Here is a 21592-nt window from a genome sequence, read left to right on the forward strand (position 1 = left end):
ATGCCCCCAAAGTCCACTGCTGCTTGACAGATTGTCCCTCAGCCATGGCAACATCAAGAGCTGCGGGGAATGTGAAACGCTCTACAAGATGGGGTTTGCCATATGAAAGCAGGCAATGCCCACAAAAGGGTGTGCCATGAATGGTAAAGGCTGGGCAGATGGTTCTGCTCCAAATCAATCTTTCTAAGTCAGTTCTGTAAGAATATAAACAGACGACGCGTCCTCAACCCAAATAAAAGCACGCCACCCAAAGTGTGAGCTGGGCAAAGACTTCGGGCACCAGCAGACAGATGCCACCAGGCTGCCATCCTCCCTCACCCATCCCTTGTTCTTTATTTGTTTATGCTTCACTCCTTTATTCCTTTTCACTCCTAATGCTAATAAGGGTCAACCTAGGAACTTTTCTGGAAACCTCCATGCCATTCCAGAAAATCAAGTGCTGCCCGAGAGGCCTGAATGTCTTCTCAAAGAGGCGCTATATGTGATAAGGCCTGGCGCCTTAGGGGTGGGCATCACGCCATTCACATTCCACCACTGCTGCTGAATGGCAGGTTGGCAAATAGCCACTTGAGTGAATGGAGGCATCGGGAGCCCGAGTGGCAGGAGGGACTCAATTCAAGATGAGGCACGTCTTATTAAGGAGGGCCAAACATGGCAAAGACTGGGCAGGGACAAGCGACAGGCAAATGAATCTCACGTTCATCTGAACTTTACTTTCCAAAGCAGTCCACAATTCAGAAGAGCAAACAGCCGCTGGCTCCTTGACCCAAGATGAAGCCCGCTGCCCACATCAGGGGGGCTGCCTTTAGATGCCATTTTGTTTCCATCCTCCCTCACTTGTCTCCTCCTTTTTATCGTTTTCCTTGCCCTGTTTTGTTATTCCTGCCACCAGGAATGTTCAATCCCCCAAAAAGAATTTTCTGGAATCCATTGTTTGATGTTTGGACATTTCATTGAATTTCCCACGGGGTGATTATGATGTGTGCTACATGATACCCGCCTGTCTGGAGATGCCATTGAGAATGGTGGTATCTGGGCGGATTACTTGAACCTTTAATAAACGGTGGGCACTTACTTGTCCGCAGTAAACGCCAGATGGCTTTCAGTTTTTGCTTGTTAAGACTGACTTGGGTATGACCAACTAATGGGGTCAATTCCAAAATGGACTGGCACCCTGCCAGAGTAATGCCTCCTCCCCTGCACTCAGTGCTGCCAGGACAGACTACCATAGCCCCCACGACCCAGAATTAGAATATCAGGTCTTGAGTATGGTAAGATATGCTGTGGGTGCAAATCTCATGTCAAATGATGGGCTGGCACCCTGCTGAGTGATGCCACCTGCCCTGAGCTCAGTGCTGCCATGATCGACCTTAGCAGCCCCCACGACCCAGAATTAGAATACAAGGCCATGAGTATGGTAAGTTTTGGGTCCAAACCCCGCACTGCCCATATGGCACATGTATGTTCTCTCCATGACTGTGTGGCACTTACTCAGGGTCTTCCAATTCTCCTCCCACATCCCCATTCTAAAGCGGCCTCGGTGTGGGCATGTGGGCATCGGGATGAAGTGGCACCCTGTCCAGAGTGGGTTCATTTTGTTTCTGGCTCAGCCTCCCATAACCCTGCCCTGAATGTTGAGGGTTTTGTTAAGCTATGTTTATGATGGCACAGTGGCACACTGGCTGGCACCACTGCCCTACAGATTCTCTTGCCCGGCTATTGTCTATGTGGAAGTTTGCACCTTCTCTGCATCTCTGGGGGGGTCTTTGTCCCACATCTCCCCTGCTAAAAGCCTGTCTTGTTTGTTCCCTATCTTATACCCGATGCTGTGGGTATATTCTTCAGCCCCCTTGTCCTTGATTAAAGCAGGACCAAGAATGGAATGCCATGAACTCTTCAGCATTTCGTGCCAAACTCTTCATGTGGCGGAGTCTACGGCTGGCGCTACGCATTTACTGCCCCCTTTTCAAAGGGAGGTCTTCCGTCAGAGTGGCGGCCCTCGGCATCAAAGGAGTTAACTTTCCGGAGGGGCACCCGAGGGAGCGCGCGGTCTGGCCAGAGGAATTTCCTTCCAGCAGTCGCCAATGGAGATCTCGGCTCCCCTGGCCTCCCCTCTCGCCTTCCCCCCAAGTTTTCATCTTCGTTCAGCTAAACAGTGGGCTATTCATGGAGCGACTGGATTCAATTAAGGCGACATATCGGAAAGGAAAATAAATAAAGAAATAAATAAAGAAATAAACAAACGGCAGGGCAAATGGGGGTCTAAATGAAAAACCGAAAGGAATACAGAGGGGCGTCGAGAGACGAAAGCCAAGCGGGTAACGGATGGGGGGTCTCAATGGAAACCACCCCCGAGGGGCACATAACGTGCGCTGAATGCATTCGGGTTCAAACTGGGCCAGGGCCGCCTGGTCTTGATGTATGTGTGTGGCACTTCTAACACTTCTGAAGCCTTCTTAACCCTGCCAGCGCCACCATTGGTGGTCTTCAAATTCAGTGCCGGCGACCCCCTGTGGCTGCAGGCCTTTGTTCCAACCAATTCTGATTATAACTGAACTCCTACCTTCGTTAAACAAGCTGCTCTTTCCCAGATTCAGTGTTTTAGGGGCAGTTAAAAATAAGAAAAGAAATCAACTGCTTACGTAGCCAGCATGAGTCGAGTTTGGGTTCTGTTGGGTCCATCTTGAATTCACAGACTTGCGTAACTTGCAAGGGGAAAACCACTCCAGCCATTTTCTAAATCTGCTTATGCTAAGGTGGCTTGTGGGTGACACCTGGAGCCAATCCCAGTAATCACTGAGTGCAAGGCAGGAACGAGACCCCCGGGCAGGGCACTGCCAGACCACCATGGGAGGAGCACACACATCACTACGGCATCTACCTCATGTGTCTTTGGACACCAATAAATCACGTAAATCTGGCACTAATGGGATGTTCTAAATGAAGAAGAGGAGGGGAGGAAGAAAGAACTCGAGATCAATTTGAGGGTCCGACAACATCTGACTGCGGGGGAAAACCTGCAGAATCGAACCCGAGAGGCACTGCGTTGTTACACTCTAGGTTTAATGAACATTTTGTGTGTAGTCTTATGTTTATATTCTTTATGTTACATGGACCCTCGGGGGCGGGAGGAGCCCACCCATGACTTTATAGGCGAGGGTCAAGCCCCTCTATCTGGCTGAATGGATTCACTCCCTCGCTTTGGCTTTAGTGGATGTGGAATCTGACTCGGCAGGCGCTTCCTCCCATTTTGTTCTGCGCTTTATGGGCTTCGACTTGCGTATGATGAAGAATTCTGGGGCACCCAGTCTGGGCTGTTGTTTGCCTCTTTTTGGATCCCTGCTTGGTTTTTGTTATTTAAATATTTGTTAGCCCGGAGGGCCAGGGTTTTTTATGCAGTTTCCCTCTCCCTCTTAGGATTTATCTGCCACACGCAAAAGTTCGCCAAGGACACTGCTATGGTGGGCTGCATCAGGAGTGGGCAGGAGGAGGAGTACAGGAACCTAATCAAGGACTTTGTTAAATGGTGCCACTCAAACCACCTACAACTGAACACCAGCAAGACCAAGGAACTGGTGGTGGATTTTTGGAGGCCCAGGCCCCTCATGGACCCCGTGATCATCAGAGGTGACTGTGCAGAGGGTGCAGACCTAGAAATATCTGGGAGTGCAGCTGGATGACAAACTGGACTGGACTGCCAATATTGATGGTCTGTGTAAGAGAGGACAGAGCCGACTATACTTCATTAGAAGGTTGGCGTCCTTCAACATCTGTAATAAGATGCTGCAGATGTTCTACCAGACGGTTGTGGCGAGCGCCCTCTTCTACACGGTGGTGTGCTGGGGAGGCAGCATAAAGAAGAGGGACACCTCACACCTGGACAAACTGGTGAGGAAGGCAGGCTCTGTTGTGGGCACAGAGCTGGACAGTCTGACATCCGTGGCAGAGCGACGGGCACTGAGCAGACTCCTGTCAGTCATGGAGAATCCACTGCATCCACTGAGCAGGATCATCTCCAGACAGAGGAGCAGCTTCAGCGACAGACTCCGGTCACCGTCCTGCTCCACTGACAGACTGAGGAGACCCCACACTATGCGACTCGGGGGGTAAACGTTAACATTATACAAAGTTATTGTCTGTTAAACCGTCATTGTTCTCACTCTTTAATTTAATATTGTTCTTATCAGTATGCTGCTGCTGGAGTATGGGAATTACCCCTTGGGATTAATAAAGTGTCTATCTATCTATCCATCTATAAAAATGCTGAGTTTTTGGGGAGAGGAGATCTGAGAAGAGTCGGTGTTTTGGGGTTCGCGGGTAAGGAACGGTCAAACCCAGAAAAGGGGCCACAGCACCACGAACAGTCAATATGCTTAATGCAGAAATCCAAAGTCAAACTCCAAAAGGGCGTCAAACCTAAACCCGCGCTTGAAGCTAAAGTCGTACAGAAAACTCTGGAATGTTAGCGGACCCCTGGATCGTTCACTGAGCAATACCCAACCCACCGATCCCCGCCATACTTACCCCAGCAGGTATACCGACATCACTAACCCCAGTGACTGTGCTCACATGGCAGCCCCCTGGGATTACTAAAGTGCATTTAAAGTCCCGGCCCCCACAAAATGGCGTGGCGGTGAAAAGACTGAAGATGATAAAATAAACCCAAACAGTCGAAGTCACTTTGAAAAACTAGAAGTCATTGGACGCAAGTCCAGGAAAAGTTAGAAAGCCTCCACAATCTCAGTTACCTAAAATATCTAAATATAGTGAAGCCTGTGCGCTTTGGGGGGCCTCTTTAGTGCAATACCACCCAGAGTAGGCAGGGGGCACAGTCACCAACTCCTTCTCAGTTTCCATCCACACCAAGAGTTCTCCACCCGCTGGTCCACGAGTGACACCATTTCCGCTGCCAAGACGCATCACCCCCCCCCACCCCCAGGGACCGATACAAGAGTCCCAGAAACACCAGACGTGGCCGTTCACTGATGGGGCACTTCTTCTGCTTGTCTCAGCTGAATGCCAACACATTGTGCCCTCCTTTCCATTTTTTTTTCTACACACGGTAAGAATATTAAAATAAAGGAGACACAGAATTGGCTCCTTTTCAGTGTGTGGGCTGGGAGAGCCTGCTCCTCAATTTCGGGGCTCGGCCTCCCACAAGCCTCGACTCCTGGTTTGTAAGGTGAGGTTTGTGTGAGATGACGTTACTTCTTCATATCTACGGGACCAAAACTGGAGACTAAGGGTGGGCGGAGCCTGTCCAATCATCACGTCACCCAATGAAATCGACTTTCGGAGATTTGGAAGGCTTGGCATAAGGGGCACAGCCTCACTGGTCCTGATTGGGCCATTCCGGAAGACCTCTATGGGGTTGTCATAGATTTCTGATACCCCTCGTCATTACGAAACTGAACGTTTTACTGCATGATTACACGTAACCACGGTAGGAAGCTGCAATTCACTCTTAAAATGTTTCCCATAAAAAAATAACAACTTCCGATAAACTCTGCCTTTAAATAAATAAGGAACGAGTCCCCGTGGTGTGCCAGTTAACCATCGCCCAGCACTCAGATTGGCAGCACTCACCTCGTCATCTTTGTACCAGGACAGGGACTCTGCGGTCAGGACAAACCAGTACTCCTTGGAGCCTCCCTTCATGATGCTGATGTTGTTGATGGTGAGCCAACCCCGTCGAATCACCTGTAGGGGGCAGAAGGAAGGAAGGGGTAACAACAACAACAAAAAAAGAAACGGCTGCAGACCTCCACGGGCACACGGGGAAGGAAGGACTTTGGGTCTCAAGCCACCCCGGCTGGTCAGCTCTGTCTGTGTGTGCGATGGCAGCAGAGACCAGAGAAAGATGAAGGGCACGGGGGCAATGGAGGGGCTGTTTGTTAAGGGTCTCGTCTCTCTCCGCTTCAAGTGAACGCAGGGCCTCCAAAGTCACAAGTGGCTACTCGTCCATTTTTACTAAAGGGAATGCCCACCCAATGAGTTACTGCCTGGCAGAGGCGTCTTCTGTAAGTTTCTGCTCACCTCTTCTGCACTCAACTACCCATCCTGGCAGCACAAGGACATGAACTCGGGACCCACCACGGCCGACTTGACCCGAGTTCTGAGGGGAAACTCCCTTCAGCAGTCAGTCTGAAGTAGTGGGGTCCTGGGTTCCCAGCCAAAGAGAGCGTGAAACGGAGAAGGACGAGACCCCACACTGTGTGACAACCACACAGATGAGTAGTGACAGCCGGTCAAGTTCATGATGGCTTCACAAAGGAAGAGTGGGGATTCCAGGAAGTGCAGGGGACTCTGCCCAAGATGATAGGAGTCACTGCCTGCTGACGGAGAGCAACTGAAGGACGGCCACAAAGAGGAATGAGAGGCCATACTAAGAGTCATGAAAGCCACGACTATGGCCAAGGGAGAGGAGGCCGAAGGGTCTTGGGTATGCAAAAGGAGGAAGAAGAAGAGCGGTTGGTTTGGGACCAGCAGCAGATGAATAAGGGACTGTCTACAGGTACAGTAGTCACCCAGGGGCATGACGGGACCACCCTTGGGCCTGTTGTGAGGAGAGAGACCAGAAGAGGAATGGCCGGCAGGTCGTCGAAGTTGCCAGTTCAGTTGACTCGTCTGCCTCACTGAAAGCCCCTTGACCAGGCCACTCAACCCGCTGGGTCTCCTTGTGTGAAATAAACACTTTGACACATCCTCAGTGACGCCCCGGGATCGTTCAACATCAGACACCCCCAATCTTAGTGACCCAGCTAGGACTGACGACACCCCTACTTGTGCCCAGGTTGTGATCTCATTGTCTAACTCCAAAGCCCCCTAGAGGCTGCTTCAGCAGACCCCCTGGTTATCTTTGTGGACCTTCTGCTATGTATGCGTGAGGGAGTGTGGCAGCCATCCTTGGCAGCTGATTGGCACCCATCTTGTTACAGACTGGCACAAGGTGGAATGAGTGGCTGGACCGTCCCTCCAGTACAACTCGGGTTCAAAGGAGGAGACACACGGCGAGGGGGCACTCTGACCTGTGTGGTCCACGTCCACTTTGGGCTCCATCAGACTCCACTCTGGGCTACTGGAGTGATCCTTCAGCAACTGTCAGTGTTTGTGAAGACTGACGGGGACACACAGACAGCATGTGTGTGTAAAAGAAAAACGTCCCAAAGCCATTTTGGGGTCCTAGCCTAGGTAATCAAGTCAGGGTCCCAGCGAGGGCTTCCACACATTCACACAAACAAATGAAGAACGAGAAGAAGGCCGTCCTCCCAGTATAACGGAGCCCATTCAACATTAAAAGTGGAGATGCAGAGTCAGTGGGCACGTGTTCTGTGCCCATTTCGTGGGCCATTGGCCACACACACACAGATATACATAAGGAGAGGACGGGCATGTGTGGGACCAGAGGAATTAGAAGTGGACTCCATAACATCCTGAGGCCATCACACTCCGACTCTGACCGCAGTGACAAGCTGGGCCACCACTCCACTCCTACTCAGTCCTGCGAGTCACACCGTTAGTGTTGGGTTATAATGGGGTCACGACTGTCACACACACACACACACACACACACACACACACACACAGAGTACAGTCAAGTCCCAGCTGTGTTGTGTGTTTCAGGCCCACTTTACACTCTGGCAGCTTTCACTTTAGGCTGGTGGTCAGAACTCGGGGACTTCAGTATGTGGACACACACTAGAATAATGGAGCTCTGCGAGGACCTGAACAGACAGTGGGACTTCTATGTGTGTGTGTGTGTGTGTGTGTACAAGTGATGGAAGAATCCTTCACATGTCCAATTTGGGCTGCACAACAAGAATGACAATCCAAACCTCCGCTCTCATCTGAGTCGGCCCTGTGGAGGCACAAAGATGAGGGACACGAGTGTGTGTTCTGGGACGTGTGCCCTCTGCCTCATTTAGTCTCTGGCAGGGTGCACTCTTTGTACTTGGTCAGTCCCCTGGGTGACTGTCCTCACACACACACACACACACACACACACACACACACACACACAAATGGAGGACAGATCTGCTGGGCTACCCTGCCAGCATAACTCAGTCCTGTGAGGGTTTGAAGAGTTGGCATGAGTTGGCATGTCCTCTGTGTGTGTGTCTATTGTGGGCTCCGCCACAGTCGCAGGTATCAACAGAAGTGATAAGCTGTCCCCCCATTCCAGTCTTACTCAGTCCTGTGAGGGTCTGAAGAGGGGGGTCACACACTTAGTACACAGTTTAGGGTCACTGTCGTCACACGCTCAGAATACAGTGAATTCCCGGACCCATGTTGGACTCTGTCAGGTGTCAATTGGCCTTGTAGGCCCTTTTACTACACACACACACACAGACAGACATACTAAAAGGTTGGAGAGGTTAGGTCTTCCTTCCAGAGGGGGCACACCATTGGTGGGCACTTTGTGTTTTGGGCTCCAGCCGATTCCATTCCAGGTGCCCGGTCAGACCTGTGGGCCCCAGCCATAAACACACAAAGAGGAACGACAGGCCGTCTCCTCCTTCCATTACGACAGGGGTTTGTGAGGGTCTGACAAGGTGGTACGCTGTGTGTGTGTGTGTGTGTGTGTGTGTGTGAATGCCTCTGGTCAGACTTCAGTTCCGTATATATATATATATATATATATATATATATATATATATATATATATATATATATATATATATATATATATATATATAATATATTTATGTATTTATTAGCTAGGTGATAAACAGCAAGCAGATAAAAGCCAAATTCCAAACAGACAGGTACAAAGACATGGGTGAGCGACATGGACATGTGGGTCGTGGCTGATGGTGGACAAGCCTGGTGACGATGACGACAAATGAAGAGACACACGGAGCACATCAGCCAAACAGAAGCTCCCCGATGACTAAAATGAGTGACAGTGCGAGATGTCGCTGTGCACCCCCCAAAACGCTGAGGTGGGCAGCTTCCTTTCCTTAGGGCTACAGACACAATGAAACCCCTCGAGATGCTGGAAGTGTTTCATTTGGCAGGGGCGACCATCCCAGCTCCTCCCTGCCAGGCATCACAAGGCCCAGAGTCAGCTTTCTGAAATACCAACCTCACCCACATACCCCAAACCCCACCCCACCCCACCCGACCCGACCCGACTGCTTCAGTCAGTAACACCGCTGGGGGCTGCCTACTCCGAAAAGCTAAGAGGCAGCTGCAAAAAGGAAATGAAGCATCTTGGAGGGCTTCACAGACGGCCACACTTGGAAGCAGCGACCAGCCTCTGCTGCTACTGCCCGTTGCCCCACCCTGGCACACAAAGGTTAAAACTGAAGGCTGGCACCACCAGTTGGAGTTAATGGGATCAGTAGAAATCTTCAGCTACGCTGGAGTTAGTAAGAAGCCGAGGGGTCTCGGTGTTAGCAGACTACGCTAAACGGCGCGGCCAAGGCACTCACTGCCCCCCCCTCCTCCACATCAGGCCCTGCTGCAAAGTGTCTTCTGTGCTGTGCTGCTCGTCTCTGGCAGCGCCCGCTTTCTTGGTAACGCTGATCAGATTATCTTTAATTGGCACCACAAGCTGCTTACGGGTTTTCCCAATTGTGAGTACAACGAGGGCTTCACGGAACAAGGGAGTCGCCCATCGGTGGGAGAAGGGGACGCAGAGTTTTCTTCTGCAGGTATAGCTGGGAGGGCAGCCGAGGTGGGCAGATGGGGCATCTGTTAGCGGAGAGGAGACGGGACGGCTAGAGCCGCATGTGCTACGGGGCTTCACGTTACGCGAAAACAAAATGGAGGCGGGTGAAAAGGGAGGGGAGAGGCGGGCATCATCACACTTTATTGCTTAGTCAATGGGCTTCATTATATGTGTGACTCAAAGCACGCCATGTACTCTACTGGGAGCTGCCTGACAATTAAATCTGCAAATGCTTGTAATACCAGCATCTCGCCCATTTCAGCCACTGGGGCGGGTGGGGGGCGGGTGGGTCCCATTAATGCAAATGTCACAAAGGTGCCTTAAGAAACACCCGATTCAAAGAGTGGAGTGTCAGAAACAGGACAAGCGACATAAACAATTCACTCATTCATGAATGAACAATAAACTGCACGTGTTGGTTAATCTAGTGATCGCATACATACCATATGTAGACATTTACTGATTGCATACTTGTCTGAGGATCGGTGTCCAGGTATGTAGTACCACCCTGGGCCGAGAGGGGGCGCTGCTGCTAACAGCCTTGTCATGTTCTTCCTCCACAACCAGGTGAAAACGGCCAGTAAGGGTAACAGACTCCACCCGTTCCGGTCCCAGGGCTTCAGAAGGAGACGTCACTGACCAAGGAGACCATCTCCTGAGAGTTGGCAGAGCCCGACTAACTGAGGCCACCTGGCTATGTGGTATTGGGTTCTGTTATCGTGTCCACGCCATCGTGTGTGGCTTTCATTTAAGAACTGCTATTAAATGGGGAGGGCCGTGTGGGCTTTGTCGACCCTTCTTCACTTGACCACCACAATGCATGTATACACATTGTGACGGACAGCCGGGTCCCATGCCCGACCGGGACGCTTCTGCTGCATACGTCCCCGGGGGAGCCACCATGGACAGTGCAATACCTTCCCCGGAGCACCGCAGTCTCCCTGGCCGTGGGTCCTTCCTCAGTCTCCCCCGTGGCTCCATGGGACATGGAGTCCACCATAGCCCGGATGGGAGATGGGGTGGCCGCTAGGGGGTGCTGCGGAGAGCCAGCCGCCACAAGGGACAACTTACCAGCCCCACCACGGAGGTGCAATCAAGACCAGCTGGTCAGGCACCTGCAGCACTTCCGGGTGGGCTATAAAGTGGGCCAACCTCCCTTCATTCTTGGCCAGAATCGGGAGGAAGAGGACGAGGTTGCCTGGGAGGAGTGGTGGTGCCAGAAAGGGTTGGTTATAGTTTTGTGCTTTGTGCTTTGGAACTGTGTATTGCCTGTGGGTCACGGGGCAGACGTGTGCCCACGGGTGAAGAAAAGAATAAAGCCTGTGTGTTTTATACACGTGCCTCTGCGTGGTCTGTGCCGGGTTGGGCGCTATATAGCGCCTTTTACAACATATATACTGTAGGTGGCATGGGGGCACAGCGGTAGTGCTGCTGCCTCGCAGTAAGAGGCCAGGGTACGCATCCCAAGTCCCGCCACCCCGATGCTTGTTCTCCCAGAGCTCCAGTTTCCTCCCACTGTCACGCAGGTTAGGTAAATTGGTGATGTTAAACTGCCCCTTTTAAACTAGCTAGGACGGGCTCCAGCAGACCCCCGTGACCCTGTTAAGGACTAAACGGGTTAGAAAATGACTGAACGACTGACTGATCGACTTTTAAACTCTTCGCAGGTTTGTGCTTTTCCATTCGCTCCGTTACGTAATTACAAACACTTTGCTGGCAAATGACCTCATCGAGTGCCTCAGCCGCGCCAGGGGAGTCCCGGTCATAGACTGTCCACTGGTACAGCCCGACGGGCAGAACAGAATCAACAAGCCAAATCTTTTCTGTTATGAGCATCAGGTGACACAAGCGCACTGATTCAAAGTCTGATTGGTCCAAGAAAGGAAGGCGGGGAAAAGTGAAAAAAAAAAAACACTAGAGAGGGGGCGTGGCCTCTGCTGCTGCCCGAGAATGTGCAGAATTAGGAAGCTGCAGGAAAGATGGGGAGCGGATTTCAAGACAAGCACCAGACACTTTTTGAAGAATTGACCTTTAAAACTGAAGGTGATTAGAAGAGCAGGACACCCAGAATATGAACCGAGGGGGGCACTACCCAAACCTCACACAGCACTACAAAGGAGTCCACCAGATCAAACTCCCCAAAACCGCCAAGCATGCACTTCAAAATGATTGGAGGGAAAAAAAAGTCCAAATCAGCAGGTACAAAATCCAACAGAGTCACTTTGCCTTTTCTGCATTGCTTTTATAAAATGGGTGCCTCGCTCCGAGAAGTGTATTCATCCCCCAAACTAGGGGCGTCACTGCCTCACACGGCTCGTTTGACGTTGGGGATCAAGAGACGGGCACTTTCAAAACCAAACAGCAAGGGGGCGCCACTGAGACCCAAACAGGACAAACGAATGGCTACACAGCTGCTTGTGGAGGGGCGCCCGCTATCTGATACGTTTAGCGTTACCGTGTCAACAACTTGTTCTCGATCGTTCCCAGTTAGTAAATTGTACTTCTTGCTTTTTCAACTTTGATTTTCTGATTACATTTTGGTTTTGACGAAAGAAAATTTTTTGCCTTCCCGGTTTCTGATCGCGCGCTCTCGGTTCTCACTTCCAATTTTTTGATTACGCCTCAGCTTTGTCTGAAAGAGAAGACTGACTTTCTGCCCATCGGACCGTACTTTTATTCTATGTTAATTAGTGTTCCCTAATTTTAATTCTCATTTATTTTGTCGTTTTTCTCTTTCCTCATCATGTAAGGCACTTTGAGCTGCATTATTTGTATGAAAATGTGCTCTAGACATACTTGTTGTTGTTGTTTCCGACCTCAGCTTGCTTCTTCGGGTTTAATTAAATAAACCTTAAATAAAGTTTACCTTCTCCCTGTGGGGTCGTACATTTTGAGGAGCAACCAGATTGGTGAGAAACTCAAACTCAACTCCTGGTGGGCCACCATTCTCGTCACAACCTGTTTCTTATTTAACACCAATGCTTGCTGTGGATGAAGTCCTCTGTATCAGCAGGTTAAGCTTCAGCAGTCTGAAAATATTGAAACAATCCAGAAAGGTCCAAAGGGCAAAACTTGAATTTGCTGCCCGCCAACTATGCCAAATCCCTGTGAACGAAGAGATCTGTAGGCCATACCCTGCAGAAGCCCCCCTGCAACACCAGTTAAATAAAATGGCGCCCAGCTCCTACGTGGTAGCCAATTACCGAGTCAGTACTCTGCACTTCCAGAGCCCGAGTCCGACACCCCCATGGGGTCCAACTGGATTAGTACTATCTCTATAAGTGTTTCTCATTTCCATAATTTTTTTTTAATGTATTTTATTAAGTGTCACTTGTGTGCGACTGACCATCATTTTCCTGGCTCAACTCAGGTAAGCGATACCACTCGCGGACTAGAGGGGGCGCTGTTGCTAAAGGCATCCTCTTTTCTACCAGCGGCCTCTAAGAGATGCCCAGTGAGGGCGTCCAAGACAGGCTGTGATGCCCAGAGTTGGCCCGACCCCATAAAGCCGGAGAGCCCAGGACGGTGGCGGCTGAGTCTTGACCGAAGGAGCCCCCTGTGAGACCCCGGTAAGAAACACTCATTCTGGTCGGCTGCCTCCCTTCACTTGTTTCCACATTGAGCCTCTCCCCCCTTAGTTATGCATTAAACGATGTTGCCTGGTTGTACCCCTACAATTGCTGCTGTCTTGGCTCTTATCTGTCCACCGGTCACATAGGTCACAGTGCTGGTCATATGTGCCATCTGTTGGAGTGAAAACGTCCACTGTATTTCACTAGTTTACATGACAAATGCCTTGCATTGACTGTGTAGCGAATGAGCGAGTGCGTCGTTAGTCACGTCGGACTGCAGTTCTGTGCTGAAGATCACGATCCGTTCTAAGCACGACGACAATCGGACACAATTTATCACGGACCGGACCTGCTGGTTGGTTAAGAACTATAAAGGAGGCCCTATAGGATCAGTGGTTTACATCCGAGCTTCAGGCGACGTTTTCATTTATTGATCTCCGTCCACACAAGCGTTTTCACATCGTTTAGGAAAACATCTCCATCTACACGCACGTCAATAACCGAAAACGCACATGAAGTAGCCGTTGGCCTACACTGGGTACGCGCGCACCAGCAGGAACAGGACTTTTACACAAATAACGATTGCTTTGATTGGACTGGCAATGAGGTGGCGTTGATATTAAGAGTAGCGCCCAAGCCAAGCAGCTAGGAGTCATGAGGGTGCGAGCAGAGTGACATGGTGGACCGTCACCATCCCATCAGGGAAGGGCCACACGATCAAATCGTGACTGGAGGCTGCGCCGATTTCCAGTTTAACGTTCTGTTTTGTGTCACAGGTGGTATGGAAAAGGTGACGGATGCTAGAAGTGGCTTCCCGTGACATCACCGGTGCGCCAACACACAAACGACAGTTGGCTGTGAAACGTCGTCCAGGATTGCGGATGCCTCTCATGAGAATCCGTTAATCCATTTTATGATTTCTTACTTCGGCTGCGAGTTTCTGGTTTAGGCTTTGCTGCTCTGGCTGACAATTCTCTTCCCAACTCTGCAATGTGCTAACGCAATAGGAAGTCCTGTTTGGATCTCAGATGGATGCCAGCGGTGACAGAATTGGGGGGCGGGGGTGAAAAAAAAAAAATAAACCAACATGAAGCCGCTAGCAGAAAAAGGCACCAAGTATCAGGTGTGCGGGAGATGCACGCTTGTACTTGGACACACCCTGATGCCCACTCTGATCAGATTTGAAGGGACTGGCGGACACAAAGGCATTGTGGGTACTTACCAGGATCTCACCCTTTTGCAGAAGAAATGTTGGTAGACAGGCAAAGTAGTGTGATAAGAGGGGGGAATTAGAGTGGGAGGGGGGGGCAATAGAAAAAGGGGGAGAGGAAGAGAAAGAAAGGAAAAAGCGGGGGCATGCAGAAAAGCGGAATAAGAAGGGACAGCAACAGGAAACAAAAGAATTACATGCAATTAGATCAAAGTCATCAGGATCACATTCAGCTTTATGTTCAAGACACCAAACTTACAGTCCACAGCCCTGAGTGCGGATTAATGAGAAGCCCGCGTCATGCACGCTGACATTTGCTCCGAGGGTTATGAGACAATCTCGTCATGCAGAGTAATCAAAGTGGTCCTGAGTCACTTGAGAGGAGAATTAGTGACGATTAGCACACATTTAGCACGTTACACATGCCCGCCCGCCCACTTTTAGTGGTGTTAGTGTCTCTGGGGGGCTCACTGTGTGCATTACAGGGTGCAACCCAGGAGCACAGGGCAGACAGGCTGGTGGCGCTGCACGACAGCTCCTTACAGGCCGCCACGTCTTTAAGGAGCGAAGTGCAGCACAAACCTAATCGTTAAAATAAATAAAAGTTCATTGTTTTTTTGTGGGGGGTCAACAAATGTTAACTTCAAGGGGCAGAGGGCCAAAAACGGTCTTCTAAATGTTGACAAAAGTCGCTTACGGTGCTTCATTTGGGCTTTCGAAGACCGCAAAGCAAACGGAGGCTCGCTCGCTTCAGGCTTTGGGTCTCCCTTACAGTGTGGCATCAAACGCCAGCCATCGCTCATACCCGCCAGGCAGGCTACCTGAACGCCACTTTCCAGACCTCTGTGGCAACAAGTAATGGGAGTACGAGACTCACTGGGCCAGACGCATCAGTGAATGCGATTGGCTTAACAATCAGAGTGTCACATTTCAAGACCAATCCAACGGCACGTGAGGGTAGGGGTGGAGAATTTATAAAACAAGGAGTAAAGGCGGTCCCGTCAACATCGCCTGACCCACAGAAAGCCTGTGCTTACGACAATAAGCTGTCTATGGCCGAAAAGTGCCCTAAAATGCCCGAGTTAAGCATAAAAACGTGTTGTGCGTGCAGAGAACACGCCACAGGCTGTATGTTGGCAATAAGCATAAAACCAGACTGGCATCACTGAACTAGCGTTAAAAATGAACCGCCAGCTACACTTGGGGTCTAACCCTCTCAGTTACCCTGATACACTCAGGAGAAAACGGAAAGTGGAAAGAACTGCCGGCTACGTCCGTGAGAAATGAACTCTAGAAAGCGCATTTGGACTAAGCGGTGAGGCATCACTCCAAGGTAAAAGGCGCTAACAAGTCGAAAACGAAGAGCCACAGGTGAGGCAGAGTGTGGTACTCACGACTCCAACACCAGTAGAGCCACAGACAAGGCGGCACGGCATCCACCAACAGCAAACACGGCGTACCAGCTGTCACCCAACTGCAGGGCTCCTCTATTAGATCAGGGGTTGGCGCCATCGTCACACGGCGACTCTCCTGTCCTCCGATCAGAACGCGGACCCCGTGATGACCACTGACGTCACTTCTGGCTTCAGGGACACTGAGCCGTCACTTCTGCCAGGAGAGCCTTAAGAGGCAGTCTAGTTCTGGACTCGCGTCACCTCAGTAACTGTCTGCTCGTTCATTTTGTTGAGGTGATCGTCACTTATATGGGGGTCTCCCCACACCCCCATGCTCTTTTGTGTCCTTTTGTTCCACAGCATATAAATAAACCACAATACTGAATCGAAATGGTACTCCACTTCGGAACGTTACTGTTAATATTGCCTGAACAAATCCCATCGAGATGTTTCTTCACTTGAGTTGTCGTCAAAACGCCCAAAATAGTAAATGTGCCTCACGACTCCGACAACAGCGGGACCCCCGAAGAGCTCGCGCAACATGCACCTCCTGACCGCACGTCTATGCGAATAACAAAAGGAAATTCAAATTACCGACTGACTGCAAACACCAAATATTCCTCACTGGCATATGCAACGACCACCATACCATTTCCAAACGTCGCAAAGACCGCTGCCTTACAATGGCGAATACGTTTTCCTAGACATCGAGATGTTGCTGCGCTTGTGTTTTAGGCTGAACCCCAAACTTTACGGTGCGGGGACTGGAGGGAAACGGGGAACGGGTTACTCGCCCTTAAGCTGGAAGGCCCGGGTGTCACTGATCCCCCATCCACGAGGGCCCACAGCCCTGGTCCTGGGTAGCCGCCACGTCCCGAGGTTGCACTTTACACCCAAATTCATTTATTTTGTCATCTGCAGGATTCTTGAGTCGCCGGTCTGCAGTTCAGTCGTTGAACATCAGGAAGAAAAGGTAAGCGAGTGGTCTGCCCTCATCGAGCTGAATGAAGAGCGCATCAATAAATACATTCCATTAGCAGCTCCGCAGGGGGCACACCCGGGTTTGAGACCTCCGGTGGGCTCCGATGAGATCAGAACTTCCTCTACTAGCCTTCTGTATTTCCTTTGTCAGGGGATCATGTCAGTTGCATGCACCATGTGTGGGAATGAAAATTGCAGTGCATTTCATTAGTACAGGAGACTAGCGTCTTGAAATGGGCACGTTGTGCTTGACACCCTTTGTCTTTGCGGGTACGGCGGGCACTGTGCGCTATGAACAACAGGCCAGGATTCATCAGGGCTGGTCTGTTACACCCTGCCAGTGTGCTGGGCTTACAGACAGACGATAAAAGAATAAAATGAAGAGGACACTGACTGCCACCAAGGAGTGACACCCACCAGAAGCCATACAAGAGGGGCTACAATTTCTAACACACTGTGAGTACCCAGAAGGGACCCGGGAAGGGAAACCCGCTTCACGGAGTTCACAATGAAAACGGCCTGCACTGGCTGTGGGATTCCAGGAGCAGCAGGTGGGCAGCTCACCCACAACAGGGCTGCGTCTCTGCTGGTTATCATAAGAACGTAAAAGAATCAACAACTCGGTGAATCAGCGTCTGTGGCCTACACCTGCATACAGGAGAGACGTTCTCCTAGTTATTGACTTTATAAAGAGCCCCCCTCTGCTAAATGGGGCCGTGAAGGACTCAAATAAAAAACAGATTGGAGCAAAGACTCAGCGAGCCTCTCATTTGGCAGGAACTCGGTGCCCCCTAGTGGGCACCTGCTACCAAACAAGCGACACTACTGAGATACTACGAATGTCCCAGCCTACCCCACACAGGGAGGTCCAAGCAGTGGTCCCCTGGGCAGACCCTACTTCAACCTCCTGCTCAGGCATTTATCTTTATCTCAGTCTTTTTCCTACTCCTTCTTCTATTTGGTCTCGTCATTTCTTTGATGACCTCCAGTTCATTGCAGATAATTCTTATTTGGGACATTTCCGCCTATGAATGGAATAACTCAGCAAGAACACTTTGGTGCCCCACTGCCCATTAAAGGTACAAAGAAAAACATCAGGGGCAGACTGATGTTATGGGATTGGACAGCTGAGGTCATCTTCTCCGATGAATCCCCTTTATGATTGTTTGGGGCATCCGCAAAAAAAAAAAGATGAGTGGCGCTACCATCAGTTCTGTGTCAGGTCGACCGCAAAGCATCCTGAGACCATTCATGCCAGCCAAGGCAGTGGCCTCACTCACCATTTGGCCTAAGAACACAGACATGAATAAAGAATGGCACCAAACATCAACTGAGAGCAACTTCTGCCAACCATCCAAGAACACTTTGGTGACCAACATGATGGATCAGCGGGCCAAAAGGCAAAATTGACAAATGGGTGGCTTGGAAACACCCAAGGCCAAAAACTGTGGGCACCATTCCGACGCGGCAAGGAATATCGGGGTCTCAATCTGAGCGGCTGATTCTCGTTTGGGTTTGTGAGTGACGAGTTGCAGATGCCCACAATAGAAGAAGCACACAATCAAACAGCTGGAATCGAGAAAAGCGGAGGGGTTTCAATTTATTTTGCTACTTTGTGTATCATAATGAACATGAAGAAAAGAAAGAAAAGCAGAGAACTGGACAGCACAGCACGGACCACCGGCAGGCTTCAAGTTTATCTCTGGAGAGCGTCAAGTTCCTGTGTCCATTAGACTGATCATTTAATCGATAGATAGTGAGATAAATACATAGATGTAAAAGGCGCTATATAACAGACAGCCAGAGAGACGTGAAAGGCGCTATATAACAGACAGCCAGAGAGACGTGAAAGGCACTATATAACAGACAGCCAGATATTCATTTTGGTATAGATGGCAGGATAGAGACACAGAGATATATAGATATGTGAAAGGTACTATATAATAGACAGACAGACAAACAGAGTGAAAGGTGCTATAATAACAGACAGACATTCATTTTGGGATAGATAGATAGATAGATAGATATGTGAAAGGCGCTATATAATAGACAAACAGAGATAGCTCATCGCCCTTTAATTTAAAGTATGGCACTTTTGTAAATGCAGTATTATTGAGAGTTTGGAGGTCCTTGGCATGGCAGCCAGCCAGTTGCTCGCAGTTCTTTCACCACAAATTAGACAATCGCCCCCCCTGCCAAGTTGCGCCCACATCCTGGCACATTGGCTACGACGCCCTGGACCTCGCGCTTCCTGATAATGTGGAGTGCTATGGACACAGGAAGCTTAAGGCCCCTGATTTGTTACCGTCGGTGGTCTCGCCGCCTCACACAATCCTCTGCTTTTCTTTCTCTCCTCCGCGTTCACTCTCGTCGTTTTTCTCGATTCGCGACCAGCTGAATGTCCGCTTTGTCGACGGTGGGCCAGGCAGCTCATTTCCTGCCGCCCAGCTTGATGTCCGTGTATTTCCTACAACTCTTTCCAGCTCGTTTCTTGTGTTGTTCCACTGCAAGCAGCAGAAATGCACGTGTGACTGCCAATCCATTTTTTTCACTTCAACAGTTTTCTGGTGCATCAGAGCGTCTATTTCTGGCCCTGACGACGCACAGACGTTTACAATAAATGAGCAAAAAAAGGCACAAAGTGGAGGCACAAGTGACAATGCAAGTGCAACGCAGTGGAGTAAGGAGTGCTGAGGCAGAGCCTGTGACTAAAACTGAACTACAGTGGAACAACTCCCTTGGACAAGGCGGACACCCAGGACGGGGCACAGTCGCAGTCTGGCAGGGCAGATGCAGCCAACAGCAACAGCCTGGCAGCACCCCGATGACCAGTCAAGAGCACAAAGCGACGTGCCACCAGTGCTTTGACTCACGCCGTGCTGCTTGATCTGTCCATGTGTAACCGAACAAAAGAACGAATGACAACACCCCCCCCTCCCTCCATCCTTTTCAAAAAGTTTCACTAAAGTGTAAAAAAACGTAAAATCTTGAAACCCTCCCTTTGCGATACGCGTAGGCGGCCAGCAGAGGGCAGCAGGTTTCCCATTCACACACGCCATTCAGTGGCTGCTGCTCAGTACGAGCCGACATTATGAGAGCAGCTAATAGCAGATGAACAGTAAGTCATCATAAGGTCAAAAAAATAAATCCTTTATGGTAATGCCAGGCTTTGGGAGCCCTTGGCACACTGGCAGCATCCAACCTTATTACATCCGCTCCCCTAAAACTGCATGACTATCGGTTACTTTTACATTCAGGAAATACCTGGAGAGACGAATGACTGCACACTTTGCCAAATGCCAATGACATCACTGACTTCCGATTCAGGAGCACCCCACAAATGCCAGTTTCAATTCCACTGGCACGGACAAAAGGAGGTGTTGATTGGGTGAACTCTCTTATATAGAAAGAATCCCCAGGTTGGCCAATTTTGTTTTTCTTTTCCTTTCACATTACATCACCAGAATGTTTTCTTATGTGGGCACACAGCACCACCACATGGCAGCACCGCAGTCCCACCTCAGCAATCTGTTGAGGGGCTAGAGAAGTTGTACCTGGTTAGGCATGGCCCTCTTCTTGTTCAGCTGGGTGTTCCTCTGCTGGGCACTGAATGAAAGATAAAAAGAAAAAGGGGAGGGGGACGGGGAGGGGTGTCAAAGAATGAAAATGTGCCAGGCGGCAGGACTCGGCACTAATCAAGACCACTAATACCTAATCACATACAACATTCCTTCAAGTGCTGAGAGCCCACCTGTTGGGGTAAGCTGGCATCAAATTCTCTTCCAGCTTTCTGAACTTCTGCAAGTCTAAACTGAAAGTGATGTCAGAAGATAAACAGGCCTGGTTAAGTTTGCTCCGCGCTGGCACAGAAACCCGCATGACACACACACACACACACACACTGAGCATGAGCAAGCTTTCGGTTAGCATATCAACTCCATTCCAGGTGTGCGTGCGTGCGAGCGAGCGAGTGGGTAGGTGGGCAGGCGGGCAAGCAGGAGCACCAGGTTGGGCAGCAAATGTGGAGCCAGCTTTCTGAACTGGAAAAGATACGGGCAGGAGTCCACAGTGGTGAGAGATGGGGAAAGGGGAGTAAATCCACCTGCACACCCCCTTCAAGCCCACTATGGACTCTGCACAAGCTGGAGGTCAGACGTCGAGACTCGTTTCTGTGTTGCTTTGAATGTTTGGTACCAATAAAGCTAAGCGATGGTGGCATCCGATCGCTGCTTTGTCATTTAGTGGTGGCTTCACTTCCTGGCCCATCCCTCTTTTGTCCTTCAGGATTCTTCCCCAGCTCACCAAATGGGTGACCATGTACGATACAAGGACGATAATGGGTGATGCCCTCATCTCCAAACACACGCCAACACCTGCTGATGGACTTTGTGGACTGCTCTGTTTTCTGCCTTGCGCCCCTTATGCTTTCTGGGATAGGTGCCAGCTTACCAACCATCCCGGGCGGCCAGAACATGAGAGTGGGCCATTGAGACAGACAAAGCCTTGAAGTCCTCTCCGTCCAAATTCTACAAAATGACCCCCAAAGACGTCCTACTATATCCGGTCACTTCACCCACACGTGTTTGTTGGGGTTGTCAGTGTAAAGAAACACCTGGTCACGTTTGTGCAAACGCCCCCCTTAACCAGAGCCCGCCTGCGTCTCTCGGCCCTTATCAAGGAGCTCATTTCGGGTTAATGGCCGGAATCCACTGAACCGCAAGAAATCCTTCCAGAATTTTAAACGCTTCACTCACGTTATGAC

The 21592-nt window shown here is 50.2% G+C and overlaps 1 protein-coding gene across 5 annotated transcripts in view; it reads right to left on the bottom strand.

The window, feature by feature from the left end:
- Nucleotides 1–21592, bottom strand: part of dnm2a (dynamin 2a) — a 77168-nt gene that overhangs the window by 11278 nt on the left and 44298 nt on the right. For 2 of the 5 annotated variants that reach the window (XM_039772496.1, XM_039772495.1), the window contains exons 13-15: nucleotides 20385–20436; nucleotides 14468–14479; nucleotides 5587–5700 (exon numbers count right to left, since the gene is read on the bottom strand). In XM_039772496.1, coding sequence (XP_039628430.1) covers nucleotides 5587–5700; nucleotides 14468–14479; nucleotides 20385–20436 — 178 coding nt within the window. Of the gene's footprint in view, nucleotides 1–5586; nucleotides 5701–14467; nucleotides 14480–20384; nucleotides 20437–20581; nucleotides 20642–21592 lie in introns of all 5 variants that reach the window. The other 3 variants (XM_039772498.1, XM_039772497.1, XM_039772494.1) reach the window with 2 other exon arrangements.

This window comes from Polypterus senegalus, chromosome 12, assembly GCF_016835505.1.
Source record: "Polypterus senegalus isolate Bchr_013 chromosome 12, ASM1683550v1, whole genome shotgun sequence".
Taxonomy (NCBI): domain Eukaryota; kingdom Metazoa; phylum Chordata; class Cladistia; order Polypteriformes; family Polypteridae; genus Polypterus; species Polypterus senegalus.